Raw genomic sequence first — 21417 nt, 5'->3', positions numbered from 1 at the left:
TAACCTCTGTAGTGGTTCAGCTCTGTGGTGGAATATATTTAATTTCAGTTTTCAGCAGTATACCTGTATGACTCCATTAACTACTTGTGAACAAGTGCAGAAGTTTAGTTAAGAAGGTAATTACATTTGTGCAGTTGATGGGGTGGGCGTCTGTGGGATGGTGAAAGGAAAATGTGTGTTTAATGTTTGCTGGGGTGGCGTCAGGTAGAACCACTCTTCCCTTTTCTGCCCGTGAGGCTGGGTCGGGCTGAGAATCAGGATGAGTACTCGCAGGTGAGTGTGAACTGATGGGCACCGGGCGGGAATGTCCTGGAAGGGGAGGACCGAGTCTCTTCTGCACAGTGCTCTTGGGGGTGGATGTTCCAGATCTCTCTAACCTGCCAACTGAAGGAAGTGGAAGATAATCAGAAACAGAAAACGAGGTGCTGGCATGACATTTCACGAAACCGTTCCCTTCACTGTCCCACTTGTAGGTCTGCTCTGTCCCATGTTGGCTGGGCTGACCACTTTGGAAACATCACATTAGATTTTGTCCTTCCCCCCTGGAATCGCAATAGATAGAATGATAGAAGCTAGTCGTTTTGGTGGGCTTCCTGGGTTCCAGACCCTGTTGCTCCTTGCTTATTAACATTGAGGTGGGTTCTGTTCTAGTGAAGTTGCATCATTCATGCACTCAATGAGCTTGAATTACTACATGTGCTTGGCAGAGGGAGAGAGATGGTGTTTAAACAAAGAAATGGTGGCTTGTTAAATGCAGAAAGACATTTGAGAGAGAGTGTGTTGCCCATACTAAGTAGATTTGCAAGAGTCATTCTGACTACAGGTGATCGTCATCTCGGGCCCTGATTTCACTCCCTGCCTCGCTGCTTCCCAAAGGTGAGCCTTCCTTCCCCTACTCCCATTTTACACATGTTGAAATTGAAGCTTCATGTGGCTAGTAAGTGATGGAACTCAGATTTAAACCTAGGCATTCTGACTCCAAAGCTCATGGTCTTCTCCAATACCGGGAGCTGCTGGAATATACTCAGAGCTGTGCAGCCAGGTGATGGAGGTGCCTCAGTGCTGACCTGAGAAGGAGCTGCTGGAATGGGTATCTTTGAGTCAGGAGAGAAGAAGCCATGGGCAGGACGGTAGAGCTTTCTTCAAATACTACGGAAAGGGGAGTTGGTGAATGAAAGCTGTGGGCAGGCAAATTTTAACACAATATCAGGAAAAGTCTTTTTAAGATAGAGCTGTTCAAAGATGACCTGGGCTGTTTGCAGTGTGTAGGACCTTATGGAAGGTGCTTCTTTATTGAGATATAATTCACATACCATGTAATTCACTCATTTAAAGTGTACAGTGTGTGGGTTTTTTTTTTTTTGGTGTGTATTACATTATCTTAAAAGTTGTGGTAAAGTATATATAACATAAAATTTGTAATAATAGTACTCAGTTGTGGCTACTGTTATCAAAGATGAGTATTTTTCTGTACTTGGTAACTTGGCCAGGAAATTGTTGGAAAGCTGTCTGTCTTTGATCATATTCAGTGCTTGAAAATGCATAGATACAGAGGCCTGTGTGGGTCTTCTGCCTGCTTCATAGGATTCGGGAGGTTCTATGCTCATTTTTATTTTGAAGACTTGATTACACAACCACAGTCTGTAAGTGCTTAATGCAGGATAATTTAGCATGGTAGAATTAGAATTAGCAGAAGCCCTGGAATGAGAGATGATGACTCTTCTTCAGGAACATTGTTTCTATTTATATCTATTCCTGTGAGACAAATTATCCTAACACTTAGCGGCTTAAAACAAACACCATCATTTATTTACTCATGATTTTGCAATTTGGCAGGGCTCAGTAGGGATGGCCTGTCTCTGTACCACGTGGCATCAGCTAGAACACTCACATGGCTGGCAAGATGACACTGGCTGTTGTTGGTTGGGAGCTCAGCAGGGGCTGTTGGTTGAGGGCCTCAATTCTCTTCCATATGGGCCCCTTCCTATGGTTGACTGGGCTTCCCCTTAACATGGCAGCTGGGTTCCAAGAGCGAGGAAGTATTGCTTCCTGGCTTTTCAGGCCTGGGCTTGGAGGTTCTCAGCAGGGCACTTCTGCATTTCCTTGATAGAATAGTCCTAGACCCAGCTCAGATTCAAGGGGGAGGGACATAAGGTCCACCTTTTGATGGGAGGAGCAGCATGGGGGTGGATTTGGGACCATCTTTAGAGACTAGCTACCACAAAGAACCACAGTAGTCTTTCTTCCTCATTCTCACTCCACAGAAGCCTGCCCCTAATCATGGTGTGAGCTGGTGATGACCGAATAATGGGAATAAATCTAAGGAAAAAAATGGGTGCCTGGAATATGTGATCTTTGGGGGATTGTGGCTTGAGAACACTGACCGCATATCAGTCTGTTAAACAGGCAGTTGTGAGACATTTGTGATTATTGTATTTTTCACAGTTTACTAAAATCTCTACTTCAAGAATTGTGTAAAGTTTCTGTACTTTATTTCTCTTACTTATGTTTTTCCCGAACTGATTAGCAGGAAATTTAGCAGTTCTACTTTGTAAGAAAACAGAAACAAATAAAATAACTACTAAAATAAGTAGGTTATTCATGGCATATTTTGAACAATGAAAACAATTACTTGAATTAAATCTTTTAAAATTTATATGCTTTATTTTCTTGGAAAACACAAAACATTAAGAAGTTGGGAATAGTAACACCCTGTGGTCATCATCATCCATTAGTTAACACTTTTGGCACCATATTTTAAGTGGAAATAGTTGGTTTATTTTAAAATTGACAACTTTAACAGAAAGATCATTCTTATTTTCCTCCTAATAATTTTTAAATTTGTTTATTTGCTGATTATACTTTTTTTTTCACTTCTGAGATGATCACATATTATAGAAGGGACCTGAGAGATTGACTCAGTAAAAAAAAAATTTAAATGCATATGAAAGATAGGCCCAGTATATGGATAAAAGGAGCATTTTACATTCACAATGTTTACTAAAATAATTTCTCTATTCTGAAGGATGTCAGAAATAAGAAAAGCTATTTAAACCATTTTAATTTTTTATATTAAAGTTTTGAAAACAGAGCTTTGCTCATTCCTTTCAACTGCTTGCTGATGGGCCCTTGAAGTTCTTAGTTCTATTTCAGCTTCAGTTCTGAAAATGGTTATATCACATTTCACAATAATAGAGCTAGTAGTCAGAGGGCTACGTGTTTGCAAATAGCATCATCTGCTGTGCTTCTTCCTTCCATTTAGAGGCATGGCCTTATATTTCACAGTGAGGCTTCAATTGTTGCTCCCATCTTGGGTTTTAGAGCCCATTATTGTGATCCCTGTAGCTGGGGCTGTGTCCACAGTCCATCGAATGTTTGTGTTCTACATTGATGCTCAGGCATCAGTGACATTTGCAAGTGTTTTTATTTTAGCAAGGAAAGGCTTTGCATGGCCTGGATTATATCTCTTCCAGGGTATTCCCATCCTTGGTCACATAATACTCTTAATTTACCTAAAGGAATGCTGTCAAAATAAAGGGTAATTTTTAAAGGCTCTGTCTCATTCATGTAGCTATTATTCTTTTTTCAGTTAAGAGAATTTGTTTCGAAATACGAGTCTTGAGCATGAGAACAACCATATAATATTTTATTTTGGACTAATGATGCGCTCTGTCACTTTTTTGCCACCCACAGCTTTATTCTGGATGATTAAATGTGGGAAAGAAAGGAAAAAAGTTAGCTTATTATGTTTGATTCAGTGTGAAAGCCTGTCTTGGATAAGTTTAAAATTCCAATGGTAGAAGTAAAATTCTGTCCCAGATATAGATGTGACCTGCTTCTCAAAAGCTTCCTTAAAGGCTATTTTGGGGCACGTATGGGACGAATTTGATGTGTGGAATAATAATAATAGCTGACACCTGTCAAATCCTACTCTGAAGCAGGCCCTATCCTAGTGCTTTGCATATATGCATTCACTTAATCCATACAGAAACCCTCTTCTTTTTATTACTCCCATTTTACAGGTGGGAAAACTGAGATGGAAAAAAAGTAATAAAAATATACCCAAGGGCACACAGCTAGTCAGTGTCTGAGCTGGGCTTGGTTTGGGCTGCCTGGCTTCAGTAGGCTCTTTACCACTAGGTGACACTCCCTAATCAGAGTAAAGTTATGTTTTCTGTCTTAGTCTTTTTTTCCCTTTATTGTAATCCAAGTTTCAGATACTTGATTCTCAAGTTGGCAGTCATTTTGGCCTAATAATGTTTATTTTTTATTGCTCTGATTTTCAAAAACATTTTTGGTTGGCAAAAATAAAAGAAGTCAGCTTTTCTAACAGGTTAAACATGTAAATAATAGTGCTAGACATACTACCCAGTCATAGTATGTTAAGAATAAGTTTCAAAGTAAAACTATTCAGTGTTCCAATATAGTATAGTTATCATAAAGTCTAGTGTATGGTACTCTGTCTCCCATATTATTTAGATGGTAGGACTTACACCCCTTAAAAATTTAAATATGTTTAAACTCGCCATTAAGTGAATGAACATCTCTTTTCAATAAAGTATTGTTGATTTTTGCCATGCTATGAAAGTAAAAATAGGCCATTGTGGAAAATATGGAAAGTATAATATGGTATAAGCAACAACTTAATAACTTGTGTAATTTCACCACTCATAGGTATATAATTCATGTTAGCATTAGTATATTTTTCTTCCAGCCTTCCTTCATGTGTTCATTATTCAGCAGTTAGTTATCTTTGAGCCAGACGTTATTCTAAACCCAAGGGAAAAAGCAGCTATCAAAATCGTCTTTCTGCCTGAGGAGCTGATATTTTAGTGGGAGAAACAGACAATGAATAGATAAATAATATAATGTTGGGTTAAGGATAAGTGCTTTAAAGAAAAATGAGGCAGACTAATCGAGGCCCAGAGTTTGCTGTTTTGGAGTGGACAGTCACAAGGGAGGCTGAGTGATGTGAGAAAGGTAGCCCGTGAATATCTAGGGAAGAATGTTACAGGCGGAGGAATAGCCAGTGCAATAGCCAGTGCAATAGCCAGTGCAAGGGCCCTGCAGTGGAAGCAGGCGTGTTCTGCCCGGGGACTAGCAAGGAAGCCAGTGAGACAGGAGTATGGTGCTCAAGGCATGCTAGGAAGTGACACGGGAGAGGTGGTGGAGACTTGCAGGCTGTGAAAATAAGGGCTTTGCATTTCACTGAGTGAGTTGGAAGCCTTTGGAGGGTTTAGTGCAGAGGAGCAATGTGATCTGACTTTGGTTCTAACAGAATCCCTCTGGCTGCCCTGGTGAGAATAGATTGCAGGGGACAGGGTGGCCTGGAGAAGGGTTTGAGGACAGGTGGTGAGACATGCATAGAGGGAAGACATGTGAGGAGAGCTTCTACAAGCCAAGGAATTCCCGAGGCCACTAGAAGTTTGGAGAGAGCAATAGGACAGCCTTCAGAAGAAACCGTCCCCTCCCACACCTTGATTTCAGACTTCCAGCCTCCAGACTGTGAGACGGTGACTTTCTGTTGTCTAAGCCGTGAAGTTTGCGGTGCTTTGATACAGGAGCACTAGCTAACTAATACACTTGGTGAGCAACTTTGCAAACAGTGGCGCCTTTTAAGGAGCTGAATGTTGAGGAGGAGCTGGGGGTTGGTGGGAGGAGGGGAATCAAAGTGTGCTACATTTGAGCTCCTGTTAGACGGCCACTCGGAGCTGTTGAGGAGGTGATTGGACGTGGAGACCTGGAGCTCACAGTAGGAGGACAGGGCCTGAGATCCGAACTGGAGTACAGTTTGCGTGGAAATCAAAGCCACGTGACTAAATGAGGTCATCAGAAGGGTCCAAGGACCAAGCAAGCCCTGGGAAATGTCAATATTGAGAGATCAGGAAGGGAAAGTGGAGCCGGAGGGAAACTGAGACGGTTGATGGTGAGGTCGGAAGGAGGCTGCTGGGGTGACGGCTCAGCCCAAGGAAGAAGGTGGTGAGGGAGGAGGGACTGACCCAGCGCTGCTCTTGGTCGAGAAGGGACAAGGCCCACCTTAGCAGCCAGGAGGGGACCAGGGACTCTGACTCTGGACAGGCAGAGATGCAAGGCTGAGTGGTCTGAGTTCTAGAGAGAGTAGGAGGGTTGCTTTTTTGTGTGTGTGTTTTTTTTTTTAATCTTGGCATTACATCATAAGCATTATCCCAAGTCATTAAAAATGTTTTTAAAACGTCGTTTTTGATGACGTAATCAGATTTCATGATTTTTATCTATTCTTTGTTTTATGGGTAAGATATTTCTATTTTTTTACCACCATATTGATTGTAATACTGCAGTGAACAGATTTGAATATAAAATTTCCTAGATTAGGAATGATAAAATACAAACGGCACGAGTGTCCTTAGGGCTTAATCTTAAATATGGCCGATTGCTTTATAGATAGTCTGTACCCGTGGACACTCGCCTTGGCAGTGCAGGAGCTGGCTTGGCGCGCGCCTCTCTCGCATACAGTACTGAGTTGACCAGAACATCCAGAACGGTGTTAAGTTCCAGTGGTGATGATGGGCATCCGTGTTTTGTTCCTGATTTACAGGGTAATGTCTCTGCCGGTTACATTAAATCGTACTAGATCAGCGTTCTGGACACATACATTTAAGAATATATGGTAATTCCTTCCCTGTTCCCCTGAACTCGATCTCTTACGAAAAGGCATTCTGGAATCAGTAGAGTCAATTTGCATTTTGCTTCTTGACAGCTTTGTGGCAGGTTTCACCACTAACATTTGGCCCTGCACTCTGGGACTGGCCATAGGCGTTATTTATTTCTCTCAGCTTTCAGATCTCATAGTAAGTTCATGATCTCAGAGAGGTCTTTTCTAATACCCCGAGTCCCCTAGGGATGGCCTCCCCGCCACACACCGTCTTCCCCTTCCAGAATGCTTGTAATAATTATAATCACTGTTGCTGTTGGTCTGCTGGCTGGGCTCCACGGGGCAGAGACAGTGTTTTCTTCTCTACAGTTCTAGTCACAGGGCATGTGACAGTGCCTGGTGCAAAATGGAGTGCAGAATTTTCACTTGGGATTTTTTTGAGTGAGGGACTGAGGCACAGGTCAGACTTGGAACTGGCCCTAGGGCACCAGCTGGGGCTGGGGGGAGGGTTCAAACTCAGGTCTGTGTGACTCCACAGTCCAGCTTCATCTCACTCCACTGCCTGCTGCCCTCAGTAGGTGAGCTTGGGCAGGGAGAATTTTATATTGCCTCAAGGAAACAAACCATACTGAGAATTCTTTGTATCCTTTTTGGTCCCTTGAATATAATAATTCAAAATATTTGTTGATTGCCCACTTAGGGCCCTTCCTTCCTCATTTCTTCTATACGTTTATTATTCTAACACATACTGTATGGTGATGATTTTTTTTTTATATATACTTGTCTGTCTTCCCTACTGGACTCTGATCTTCATGAGAGCAGGAAATTTGTCTTCTCCATCTTTTTTTTTTTTTTTTTTTTTTTTTGTGGTACGCGGGCCTCTTACTGTTGTGGCCTCTCCCGTTGCAGAGCACAGGCTCCGGACGCACAGGCTCAGCGGCCATGGCTCATGGGCCTAGCTGCTCCGCAGCATGTGGGATCTTCCCGGACCGGGGCACGAACCCGTGTCCCCTGCATTGGCAGGCGGACTCTCAACCACTGCACCACCAGGGAAGCCCTTCTCCATCTTTTTATCTACAGTACTTGGCACAGTGCTAGTATATAAGGGGGAGGGACGCAATGTTTGAATAGTGAATGGAGAAATATGATGGTACTAAAACAGAGATTAAAGATTTATTATTTAGAAATACATGGTCTTCTTTCCAATGAACTATAAAGATATTACTTATAATCATACTTATATGTGCATAATAGTTTAGTCTGTAAAACCCAAGATTTGTCAGAAACTTGTGTTTATTATACATACGTGCTAGTATTAGTGCACGAAATAAAATTATACTATTATTAGAGAAGGTACTTAATGAATGGCTGACTGAATAGCCATATAACCTTGTGTTTTTATTCACATTAATAGTATTGACATTTAAAAATTTATAGTATCACTTTATAATTCTAATTTTGAAAGGCTGTAATGACATATTTTACTCAGTCTATATGCTGCTTTTGCATTTTCATTGGTATAAATAACACTGCTGTGGACAGCTGGACATATGTATGTGTATAGTTATTTCCTTTTTTAAACTATTTTCTTAGGGTAAATTTCTAGAAATGAGGCTACTGAAACATAGCCTGAAACACATTGTTAAACTGCTTTCTAAAAGACTTGTATCATTTTACTACCACCTTTGTGACATGTTGTATTAATACTCTTACATGTCTTTTAAAAAATTAATTAGCCATAATAGTGTACCTCCTTGTTTTAGTTTGCATTTCCTTTGATGACTTAATTAATGTAGACATTATACCACAGGTTTATTTACTAATTGTATTTTCTTTTGTCTTAATTGTCTATTTCTGGCCTTTTTTCATTTTTTTTCGATTTTGGTCTTAATTTGTTAAAGACAGCTTTTATCAGTTCTTTCTATATAATAGCATTTTCTGAAAATTTTCTGGTTTTTCTCTTTTGCTATTTTAAATTAAATATTTACATAGTCTAAACTGTAGATCTGTAACTTTGTTTTCTTTTTCACTGACTTAAAAAAAAAACTTAATAAAACAGCAGTAATAAGACCAGAAACAGAACCCAGAAAAACTGCTGGTAGTTTTTCATTACATGACTTATGACTTAATTATATTATACTCCATGAGTGATTTCAGTTACCCATGGCATTGGGAGGAGTGTGTTTGGCCTCAGCTGACCATCTATTTTAAATTAAATCACATGGTAACAAGCTACCCCTGCTGAGCTCAGACTTCCAGAACTTCCACCTTCCAGAACACAGCTCCTGGGGAATCAGGCAGATGAGGGTGCAGTCCTTGACATAAAGGCAGTAAACTCCTCATAAAGCCATGAGATTCTGCACACAACTTTTGTGACTTGTATCCCATGTAATTTGTGCTGTGCTCAACCATCTGACTCTCTGGTTAAATTGTCACTTGAGAGTAGATTAGAAAAGCAAAGGGCGTAGAAAGGGTAGGGAGAGAGCCTGGCTTGGAGGGGAGAGAACAGTGAAAGCACACACACATCTGAGGTTTTTCGTAGAGATGTTCATAACGATCAAAACCCGTGAGTTATTAAATGTGTTGGTGCATGGTTCACCTGTCTAGAACATTCGTTTTCGTGGAATTCTTCATTATTTCGCAAGGCTGGATAGAAAAGGCATTGGGGTGTTATACTACAATTTTTTTGCTCCTTAGGGATTTGGGAGGAAGCGGACCCAGAGACATTTGCAGTGAAAGTGCAGCATTTTATTTGGGTTTGGTACAAGGAGCATACAGAGTGAGAGGTAGATGAAACTGTGTGACCTCATGCTATGTTTCTTGTGATCTGATATCACTTAGTGTTATTGAATGACTTCAAAGGGCAGCTGGGAATTACTGTGAAGACACATACAGCAAAGCAGTTTCTCACCTGCTGTCTCTGATCACAGAAGACACAGTTAGACTCACATTTCTCCCTGGGACACATGCAGTCAACATGCTGCAACTTGTTTGGAGAGAAAGGCAAGGGGCAGAGAGTCACTCTGTTTGCCCTGTGTGGGCTGGGACGAGTTTTAAATATAATCAAGAGTTACTTTTTTGGAAATAAGAGCAATACAGACTAAGCTTCAGGGCATGGGATACTTCCTAAAAATACAGCCACTGAACTTTTAAAGAACGTTAGGATCAGCTTGTTAAATTGGCGTAGGATTCAAATGTGGAAGAAATCTGAGAGTATTGTTTGGGGCATTAAGGGTCAGGTTTTAACTGTCTTCAATTCTCAATTGCCTTTTGTTGGCTTATTTAAAAAATTTTTTTTAAATTGAAAGGTATACAGAAAAGTAAAAAGGCTACCATAGTCAGCACCTATGTATCTACTACCCACAGTGAATACAGGTCTAACCTGTTGTCATACTTTCTACCCATCTTTTTTTTTTAAAGAAAAAAAATTCCAATAAAGTGACCCATTTCCTTCTCCAGAATTGTTCTGCTTCCTTCCCTGAGGTGTCACTGTCATGAATTTAGTGTGACTCCAGTACGTATTTTTATGCTTTTGTTGATTTCCTATGTATCCATAAGAACAATGAGTATTGCTTTATGTATTTAAAAATTACATGGACAGTTATTATCATATAAAGAACAGTATTATAAAGTAGCATCCTATAATTTACTTTCTTCAGTCAATGTTATTTTCAAAAGATTCATCCATGTTGCTTGGTATATAGATCTAGATCATGATTTTAACTGCTGTATACTGTTCCGTTATATGAAATACCACAGTTTATCAATTCATCTATCAGTGCCACTATTTTCCTACTATAATTGGTGGGCAATGAGCATGCCTGTATATGTCTGCTTGAGCACATGACAGCCTAGAAGTGAAATTGCTGGGTATTAGGGTTTTCACATTATAACCTTACTAAATATTGCCATATTGATTTTCACAGAGGTGAGTATCAAATTACCCTCATGAGCAGTATATAAGAGTTCCCATTTCCCTATATCTTTGCTAACACTTGGTGGTAACAGACTTATTGCCAGTGTCTTGGGTGTAGAATTGCATCTCAATGTTGTTTTGATTTGCAGTTCTCTGATAATTGGAGAGGTTGAATATCTTCTCACATTTATTTTACATTTCATCATCTGTGAATAGCTGATTCATGTCCTTTGTCCATTTTTTTTCCTATTGATTTTTAGGAATTCTTGATACATCTGGTTACTAATCCTTTGTTAAATATATTGCAGGTTGTCTTCTTTTTATCATTTGTGTTTCAGTGTTTTGTATGGTATCTTTAACTTTTGTTTTAGTCAAGTTAATCAATTCTTTTGGATTTTTACTTACTGTTTCACATTTGAGAAATTCTTTCTTCCCCCAAACCATGAAGATATTCTGTCACATTTCCTCTTAAAAATTTTAAAGATCTGGTATGTATATTCCTTTTTTTTTTTTTAACTTATTTGTTTTCGGTACGCGGGCCTCTCACTGTTGTGGCCCCTCCCGTTGCGGAGCACAGGCTCCGGAAGCGCAGGCTCAGCGGCCATGGCTCACGGGCCCAGCCGCTCCGCGGCATGTGGGATCTTCCCGGACCGGGGCTCGAACCCATGTCCCCTGCATCGGCAGGCGGACTCTCAACCACTGCGCCACCAGGGAAGCCCTGTATATTCTTGAGTGGGGTAGGGATCTAGTTTTGATTCTTTCAGATGGTTGGCTCTTTTCCAACCCCAGTTTTTTAGTCCATTGTTTTTCTGTAGATTTGTTATACCTTCTCCATCATGTTGCAAGTCTCCATTTATATTTGAGTCTGTTTCTAAGCTTTTTGTTAAATTTCATTCATCTGTTTTCTATTTCTGAACTGGTACCACATTCTTATCAGTTATGGTAGTTTGTAGAATCTTTTGGATTATCTACATAGACACATAGGTAAACTAAAATAATGGTACATTTGTTTCTCCCTTCCTACTCCTTAGACCTTTATTTCTTTTTTCGTGTTTTGCCAGGTTGGCTGGGACTTACAATATAACATCAACGGTAGAGATTATTGTGGGCATTTAGACTTGTTTCCAGCTTTGATAGGAATGCTTCTACAGTTTCCTCATAGTATTTGCTGTAGGTTTTGGTATACTCTTTGTGTGTGGGATTTGCTGTAGTTACTGTTTACCAGAACAAGGAAATCCCTTTGTATTCCTAGTTGGCTAACAGTTTTTGTTTGTTATTATGAATAAGTGATGAATTTTATTGGAAAATTCTATGTATTCATCGAGACAAGTTCTCATTTAATTTTTTTTTTTGCGGTACGCGGGCCTCTCACTGTTGTGGCCTCTCCCGTTGTGGAGCACAGGCTCCGGACGCGCAGGCTCAGCGGCCATGGCTCACAGGCCCAGCTGCTCCGCGGCATGTGGAATCCTCCCGGACCGGGGCACGAACCCGCGTCCCCCGCATTGGCAGACGGACTCTCAACCACTGCGCCACCAGGGAAGCCCTCCTTTAATTTTTTAACATGCGGAATTCCATGGATAGATTTGCTGACATTTAAAACCATCCTTATATTTCTGGAATTAATTTGGCTTGCTTTTCTGTTTTGGAAATACCATTGTATTTGATTTACTAATATTTTATTTAGGAATCGTGCATCTATATTCTTAACTGTGATTTATATCAGAGTTTTCTTCTGTGTACAGTTCTTGCCTGATTTTGATATTGAGGTTTTACTCTTAAAGGGAGTTTAATTCTGGGGTCTGTACTGAATGTCCTGACTCTGGCGGGTCAGGACTGGGAAATTGCAGCTTACAGGTCCTGGGTAGTTTGTTGCACCCTATGCCTGTGCAGCTCAGTATCAGGTGAAGAGTCGGGGGCCCTCTGCAGATCTCTGGGCTATCTGTGTGTGCAGGTCTCTCCTCTCTAGGACTCTGCCCTGCAGATTCCAGCCACTCAGCCTCCATCACGCTGTGCGTGGGCTCCCTCCCTGCACGGTGATCTGCCGAGTGCTTCCTGCAGGTGGTTGGGGTGATCCTAGGGCTCCCCTCTTTATGCCCTTCTCTTAGGATTCACAGTCCTCTCTTGCCAGTTGTCTGGTATCTAACAACAGTTGTCTTATATCTTTCATCCAGTTTCCTAGTTGTTTATGGAAAAAAAGCCTTGTTTGGTAACAGTTATTCCATCATGGCCACCTGTTTCCATCATGGAAATCCGTTTCTTTAACATGAAAACAATCTTAAAAATGATTGTTCTGTGTTTGGAATGGGGGACGGGGTAGAGGGTTAATTCACTGTGCTTATCTCGAGGAGAAGTCATCTTACAGGATTGTCTACTTAATGAATGGTGGGCTCCCCCCAACTTCTGGTTCCTTTTCACAAACTGAGTATCTCTCAGAAGCTTTTTTTCCTACTGCACCTGAATGTCTTAGGCTAATTCCCTTAATGCGCTTTTGTACTGGAGGTTTAGTACCTTGTAATGGCTATCATCCCATTGTGATGTTCTTTTCTGTGAATCCACAAGCAGTTTGTTTCTGAGTGCCCCTATCCTTCAAAGTTCTTTTAGAACAGGTTGGATCTGGGCTTCTGAAACTGTTTAACAGCATACTGCTAAATGCCACTGCAGACCATGTAAATGAGCAGAGTACAAATTAATTTAAATATTAATTTTGATCTAAAAACATCTTTGAAAGATTGGAGACTGTTCGAACAACTGGCAAACCAAATCCAGAGGCGTAGTTGTTATTATGTAATGGATTAAGAGCCCACTTACTATTTTTTTTTTAACATCTTTATTGGGGTATAATTGCTTTACAATGGTGTGGTAGTTTCTGCTTTATAACAAAGTGAATCAGTTATACATATACATATGTTCCCATATCTCTTCCCTCTTGCGTCTCCCTCCCTCTCACCCTCCCTATCCGACCCCTCCAGGCGGTCACAAAGCACCAAGCCGATATCCCTGTGCCATGTGGCTGCTTCCCCACTAGCTATCTACCTTACGTTTGTTAGTGTGTATATGTCCATGACTCTCTCTCACTTTGTCACAGCTTACCCTTCCCCCTCCCCATATCCTCAAGTCCGTTCTCCAGTAGGTCTGTGTCTTTATTCCTGTCTTACCCCTAGGTTCTTTATGACCTTTTTTTTCTTCTTAGATTCCATATATATGTGTTAGCATATGGTATTTGTCTTTCTCTTTCTGACTTACTTCACTCTGTATGACAGACTCTAGGTCTATCCACCTCATTACAAATAGCTCAATTTCGTTTCTTTTTATGGCTGAGTAATATTCCATTGTATATATGGAATATCTTCTTTATCCATTCATCCGATGATGAAGAGCCCACTTATTATCTTCCCTTTATAGATGTCCTTAAATCCCAACATTCTTTTTTTTTTTTTTTGCGGTACGTGGGCTTCCCACCGTTGCGGCCTCTCCCATTGCGGAGCACGCAGGCCCAGCGGCCATGGCCCACGGGGCCCAGCCGCTCCGCGGCACGTGAGACCCTCCCAGACCGGGGCACGAACCCGCATCCCCTGCATCGGCAGGCAGACTCCCAACCGCTGCGCCACCAGGGAAGCCCAATCCCAACATTCTTGAAAAGAAATGGCAGTACTTTGACGTCAGTCAACCAAGATGAGGTTCAGGCTCCTGTCCTTGGGTACAAAAAGTTTTGCGTTAGCCAATTATAACTGACCTCACGGCTTATATTCTAGTTGGGAAATAAAAGAGCTTTGTTAAAAGATGATTAATGTATGTGACAGTACATGTGAAATGTGAAGTGAATGATGAAAATGGCGCAGGAGGTTGGGGTGGGCGTTTGGGAAGCACTTCACAGAGAAGGAGGAGCTTTCAGATGAGCAAGAGCTTGAGGGGCCGGCCTGTGTTTCAGGACAGGGCACTGGGTGTGCAGAGGCAAGAAGGGGTGAACTTTTGCAGGGATGGACCAGGGGGCACTGAGGGTGGAAAGGGGCGGTTGGGGTCCAGATGTAGAGGGTCTTGAATGTATCTCAAGGGCAGCTAAAATGTGTTGCAAATTTTAAAACAGAGAAAAAAATTAAAAGAGCTGCACTTTGGGAAGATTAGTCTGCCAGCAAGTCTTGCAGGATTTTGTTCCCTCACCTACTGGCTCTCAAGTTTGGCTGCATATTGCAATCACCTAGAGAGTTAAAAAACCGAAAAACAAAACTAAAACTGATGTATGAGCCCCTTCCCCCAGATATTCCGATTCAATCAGCCTGGAGTTAGGCCTGGGTTTTGAGAGTTTTTAAAAGCTCCCCAGGTGATTCTAATGTGCTGCAAAACCTGAGAACCACTGCCCAGACCACCGCTAAGATCTTTTTTCTAATTAAAAAAAAAAATTTTGTTTTTAGTAATTAATTAATTTGTTTTTTTGGCTTCATTGGGTCTTCATTGCTGTGCACAGGCTTTCTCTAGTTGCGGCGAGCGGGGGCTACTCTTCCTTGCAGTGTGTGGGCTTCTCATTGTGGTGGCTTCTTTTGTTGTGGAGCACAGGCTCTAGGCGCGTGGGCTTCAGTAGTTGTGGCACATGGGCTCAGTAGTTGTGGTACGTGGGCTTTAAGGTGCAGGCTCAGTAGTTGTGGCTCGTGGGCTCTAGAGCACAGGCTCAGTAGTTGTGGTACATGGGCTTTGTTGCTCCGCGGCATGTGGGATCTTTCTGGACCAGGGCTTGAACCCACGTCCCCTGCATTGGCAGGTGGATTCTTAACCACTGTGCCACCAGGGAAGTCCCACTGATAAGATCTTGTTGTAGTGTTTACTCATTGTGTTCAACCACAGCTGGCCAGGCAAATGCAGAACCAACTGGTGGAAAACATTTTAAAGAACTTCTGTAAGAGTTAAAATATTCCACATGGTTCAGAACCTCAGTTTAGAATAACAGTTTTCTCCAGAAACAGAGTCACAGAAAACAAACTAGTGGTTACCAAAGGGGAGAGGGAAGGGGGGAGGGACAAACTAGGGGTATGGGTTTAACAGATATAAGCTAGTATGTATGAAATAGATAAGCAACAAGGATATATTGTATAGCACAGGGAATTATAGTCCTTATCTTATAATAACTTTTCGTGGAGTAATCTGTAAATATACTAAATATCTATGCTGACACTCGAAACCAATGTAATACTGTAAGTCAACTATACTTCAGTTAAGAAAAAGAATAACAGTTTTCTCATAAATGCCTACAAATTTTTACATTGGCCATGAAGTAGATGGTGACAAATGTATAAACTTTTGGAAGGGACCCATAATTATCTTGAGAATTTGGTCACATGGAAAAACTTAATTTTTTGCATTAAAAACAGAAGGGCAACATAAGACAAACACATCTGTCACGGCAAGAATTCAGTAACATAAAAGCCACTGTAGTGTGAAAATACCAAACTTGCAGTGATAAAAATGCAAGTTCTCAAAAAACTTTGGTGGAAGGCTGCCAATTTCCAAATCCTGTGTCAGTGGTTCTCAAACTTGAGTGAGAATCAGACTCACCTGGAGGGCGGTCAGATTGCTGGGCTCCAGTTTGGGATTTAGCAGGCCAGGGGCAGCCCGAGAATGTGCATTTCTAAAGTGCTTCCAGGTGATACTGCTGCTGGTCCAGGCACCACAGTTTGAGAAGTTGACACGTGGGAACCGCTATTGCACAAGGTCCAAATATCACACGAAAAAGGGCTTGACAAAATGTGGTTGCAGAACGTGAGTTTTGCTTTTCGTGTCAGGGGAGGGGCTTGTCTTGGCAATTAGGGAATCTGTCCCTGCCCCCAGTTTAAGCCAGCCCCTCCTGTCTGCGTGCTCCAGGAGGCTGCTGTTGGAGCCCAATGGGGAAGGTGGAAGAGGAAATTGTCTAATCATTCTCCTTGTCTTTTCAGACTTAGTGTGAAAGGGTGTTATTGTATATAGTCGTACTGTTATGTTCTTTTCTGTGTGAGTTTAAAGTTATTTTTTCCCTTAATTATTCTTTCCCCACTCCCCTCACCCTACGACGTGCAAAATTTGAAGAGTTAAAAGAAAATCGCTACCCTGTTATCCTTCTAACCCATCCACGTCCTCCTCAAGATAGGCCCTTGTGGCATATTCTCGGTGGTTTGGGGAAGATTTCCGTGCTTGGCTTCCATCTAGGTACCAGCTTTTGTGAGCCGCTCGGTGCAGCCTTCCTGGTAGATTTGTAGACATTTGCAGTACACCTTGGGAGGGAGGAGAAGTGGAAATCATTCTCAGATGTTAAACTGAAACATGTTTCTAATTGAAAGCATGAAGAGAATGTATACATGAAAGTGCCTGGGGGGGGTGGTGATCTCTGGCAGAGTCTCAGCTTTGAAAGCCCCATCCAGTCCTCGCTTGTGGCCACTTCTGTTCTCTCTGGGTGGAACCCATTTCCATTCCTGTGACATTCCATAAATAACCGTGGCCGAGTAGGGACCTAATGTTCATCACTCGGCCAGGAAAACGCTGATAAATTAGAATCGTGAACTTTAGAATTGCATAGTTTTTGACTTTGAATTCTAGAAGCCTAATATGGAAAGAGCCCTCAGGGACCATTTTAGAACAAGCAGCTACTGCCCTCCCCCCTGCCCCTGGACTTGTACAGGTGCAGAGGCCAAGCTTAAGTAACTTACCCCAAGGTCACCTCAGGAGCTGGCTGCATTTTTCTTTCCTTTTATTTTTTTTCTCCCAAGAATCCTTACGAATTTTTAGAAAATTTGTCAGCCTAGTATTCTGACACTTGACAGCCGTTTGTTATCATTATTTGCTGTAATTAATAGGAATTGTAGGGAGATAGGAAAAGTATCTTCTCTTGTTTATAGAAAATCAGTAGGTTTCAGGGATTTTAGGTCTTGGTCATTTGGTTCCTCCGTAACTGAGCCTCCTCTGGTTCATATTCCTCATCTATTTTGTGATTGTTTGTAGACTAAACCTTGTGCTGAATTTTATGGGTTTAGTACTGGGATCTGCTTCAGGACAAAAAGTTTAAGTCAAAGGTGGGCTGATAGCAAAAGGTTCATTTAAATAAATTAATTTGGACAAATAAAGAAAGGAATCATGTTCATAGGCCTATGATGTTCATAAAATTTAAGTCAGTAACATCTAAACTCCCAGGGGACCTTGCCTATGATAAAATCCACTCACCCTACCCGTGACCCATAGCCCTGCTAACTTTAAAACTGCTTGGCCACAAGTCTGGTGATTCAAAGTACATGCATCCTAGTTAATAGGAGATAACGAGGTTGTTTCTTTTTGGTTGCCTTTTGTTATAAGATTAGGGATGTACTTGCTTAAAAAAAGAAAAAAATCTATGCATATATGTATATATATATATATATACACGTATATATATGTGTGTGTGTATATATATGTGTGTATATATATATATATATATATAAAGGTTGACTCAACCTTTCTGCCCTTGGATTTTCTCTCAAAAAAAAAAAAAAAAAGGTAGGTTGGACTAGATTTCTGAAACAGTCACTCCAAGCTCTGATAGCTTATGCAAGATGAAGGCTGTAACACTTTTGGGGGTTTGGGTTTGGAATTGGGCTTTTGTTTTTTGCCAAATGTTGTTTGGATACCTAAAATTTAAACTTAAGCCACAGAACACAACTTAAAAAGAAGGGCAGAGTACTTTCTTTTATTTTCCTGTATTTCTGATGCATTTCTGAGTGGCAGCCATAGCAAAGCGGTTAAGAATGATGACTTTGGAGCCAGTTCACTTGAATTCAAATCCCAACTCTTCTATTTACTAATGATTGTGTGACCTTTGGCAAATTATATAACCCCAGTGCCTCTTTCTTCATCAGTAAAATGAGCAAAATAAAATATCTACTTAAAACAGTTGCTGGGGGGTTAAATTTGTCGATATCTATTAGAATAATGCCTGGCACATAGGAAGCCGTTAATAAATATTATCTATTATCGTCATCATCATCAACATCATCATCATTTTGTTTTATTGAGGGATAGCCCGATGCTACTGGTAAGCCTTTGGAAGAATTAGTAAGGTCTACAATGCTTTTCTTCAAAGTGTGTCTTCTATTTCTTTCTGCAGCAAGCTGTGTTCCTCCATGTCAGAATGGAGGGATGTGTCTCCGGCCTCAACTCTGTGTGTGTAAACCAGGGACCAAGGGCAAAGCCTGTGAGACAACAGCTGCCCAGGACACCTCGTCACCAGTGTTTGGAGGGCAGAGTCCTGTGGCTGCTTCCTCCTGGGTCCCTCCTGAGCAAGCAGCAAAGCACACTTCATCTAAGAAGGCAGACACTCTACCAAGAGTCAGTCCTGTGGCCCAGATGACCTTGACCCTCAAGCCGAAGCCTTCAGTGGGACTCTCCCAGCAGATACATTCTCAGTGAGTGTTTTGAACTTGCCTCCAGCTCGGGAGCATCTTAAGTGCATTGCTTTAAATCACTCTTCTTTTCCTGCACAATTTGCAGAAATCACTTGGATAGTAATGTCCTTCTTTCCTTTTCTTCTTTCCTTCCTTTTCTTAAGGTTTTACGTGTTATGTTTACACACCAAGTGTCTTAAAAATACTCGATATGTGTGTTTAGCCTCTGCAGAGAAGATTTACCATAAGCATTAAGCAAAGCAGTAGTGAGGATTAAGGGGATCAAGGTTGGAAGGGAATAATAAAGGTAGTTGTTTGGTTATGGTGGAGTTGTGAGTTAAACAGTTCTCTTTTTTCGAGGTGGGGGGTGCTTTAGAGTTTTTGAAGTCATAATTGAAAAGGAGAAACAGTGAGTGTGATTTTTAAAGGTACATGGAAAAGGTAGGAACTCATCTTTCCACAGAGAAGGTATTCAAGTGAAAGTGAGTCCTGGGAAAGAGAATTTCTCCACCTTGGTAGCAGGTTAAGTGTATCTTCTATTAAACACCATGTTTTCCTCCCAGTTGGCCATGCAGGTCCATTTTTGGTGAATGAGCTTGTGTTTTATTTATGGGAACATGGTTTTTTTTCTTAGCGTTAGGAAGTAAGTGCTATTCTGAACGAAATGAGAACTCTGTAAGGACAGCGTCCTTACACAAATTGTTTCCTTTTAATTAGCTACTCTACATGGATAACAAGATGCAGAATTACTGCAGCTATCACTTGTCATTTGTCTAGGAATGTAAAATACAGGAAGTTCTCAACTTAAAAATGACCCAGCAGTTCATCTGTAAGTCACTTGCTTGGAATTTTGAATGCTTTCCCCACCAACCCCCCGGGATAGCTTCCACCTGGTGATTAGTATCCCGTCAGCCCACAGAAGTTATTTAATCTGTTACTACAGATGAAATTATCCTAATTTATACTTCCCCTTTGAGTAGGCCACCTACTGTCCCTGATGAGTGGGGTCCTGATAACTTTTTCCTTTCTCTTGTTCCCTCCTCAGTCCTCTTCTTTCCTTTTTTCATTTTTTCCCTCTCATTTCTTCTTGCCTCATTCTTCAATTCTACCATGATAAAGAGATTTGGGAGGCTGTGCTGGAATCTAAGTACTTTGCTACCATTTCAACTGGAAAACACATCCTGCAGCCCTCAAGAAGAAGGAATTGTAGTTATAGCCAGTACTTAGTAACTGCTTACTGCATGCTGGGTACTGTTTCACATGCTTTGTATGATTGTTCATTTATAACTCACAGTGATACCCCATCAGGTAGGTGCCATGACAAACCCCATTTTACACATGAGGAAACTGAGGTGCAGAGTGCTTAAGTAATGTATTCAGGGTCCACAGTTAATAAGTGAATAATAAGTGTTAGGATTTAAATAGAGGCAGAATAAGGAGAACACATATTAGGCTTTAAATGGAGGCAGCCAGGCTCCAGCATCCATGCCCTGAAGTGTAAAGGGTGGCAGACTTTCTCTGTAAAGGGCCAGATAGTAACTATTTGTAGCTTTGTGGGACATATGGTTTCTGTTGCAGCTTCTCAATTCTGCCCTCCTTAGCACAAAAGCAGCCATAGATAATGCTTAAGTGAATGAGTGTGAGTGCTCTAATAAAACTTTATTGATGGATGTTGAAATTTGAGTTTCATATAAACTTCATGGCACGCAATATTATTCTTTTGATTTTTTTTCTCAACCATTTAAAAATGTAAAAATCATGCTTAGCTTATGGGCCATACAGAAACAGCCTGTGTGGGCCAGCTTTGGCCCCTGAAGCGTAGTTTGCTGACCCCTTCTCTAAAGGATAGTAGTGTTTTTTTGTGTCAGAACATGTGTCTTTGAAATAATATAAAGCATTGATTATATCATAGCTAGACATTTCTCTTCCTGCACTGTTCTGGATCTTAAAAACAGAACAATTCTGTGTTGAGCTATGCCTTGGCAATCAAGAGTCAGATTACTGTGCATTGCAGTTATTTTTTTTCTAGCATTATTACTTACATAAGCTGTGAAGTCATTTACAAGCGACATTATTTATCCTGAATATCACCATCCCCTGTTAGAATTTGACCCTCTATGATGTATATATATGGATTGTTAGTGAGAACCATATGTCAGATGTCAGATAAAGGAACAACCTTTTCCCCCCTCCCCCTTTTTTCTTTTTTTGGTAGCAGCAGTGTAATTTAGACAAGAATGTTGTGAGTCAAGGGGGAGGCTAAGGTTTCAGCTCCAACTTGGCTTTGGGAAAATAAAAGTCATTAGATAATTTGCTTCAGAGACCTCATCTGCTGAATGAAAATGGTTTTTACGATCGCATTGTTATAGGCATGTGTTTATGGGCGTGCCTACTGCGTGCTTTGGGGTGAGGAGAAGAGATGGCCCAAGATGCTAACAATTCTGATGTTTTCCTCATAAACTTTTGTCAGTTGCCCTGTTATCTGGGTACTGCAGGGA

At 41.1% G+C, this 21417-nt stretch overlaps 1 protein-coding gene across 6 annotated transcripts in view; it reads left to right on the top strand.

Moving 5' to 3' along the window:
- Nucleotides 1-21417, top strand: part of LTBP1 (latent transforming growth factor beta binding protein 1) — a 432767-nt gene that overhangs the window by 36646 nt on the left and 374704 nt on the right. For 2 of the 6 annotated variants that reach the window (XM_060170098.1, XM_060170096.1), the window contains exon 3: nucleotides 18643-18940. In XM_060170098.1, the coding sequence (XP_060026081.1) occupies nucleotides 18643-18940 (298 nt within the window). Of the gene's footprint in view, nucleotides 1-18642; nucleotides 18941-21417 lie in introns of those variants that run through there. The other 4 variants (XM_060170101.1, XM_060170102.1, XM_060170100.1 and 1 more) reach the window with 3 other exon arrangements.

This window comes from Lagenorhynchus albirostris, chromosome 13, assembly GCF_949774975.1.
Source record: "Lagenorhynchus albirostris chromosome 13, mLagAlb1.1, whole genome shotgun sequence".
NCBI lineage: Eukaryota > Metazoa > Chordata > Mammalia > Artiodactyla > Delphinidae > Lagenorhynchus > Lagenorhynchus albirostris.
The sequence above is the reverse complement of the archived record's forward strand: the minus strand, read 5'-3'. Positions and strand labels throughout refer to the sequence as shown.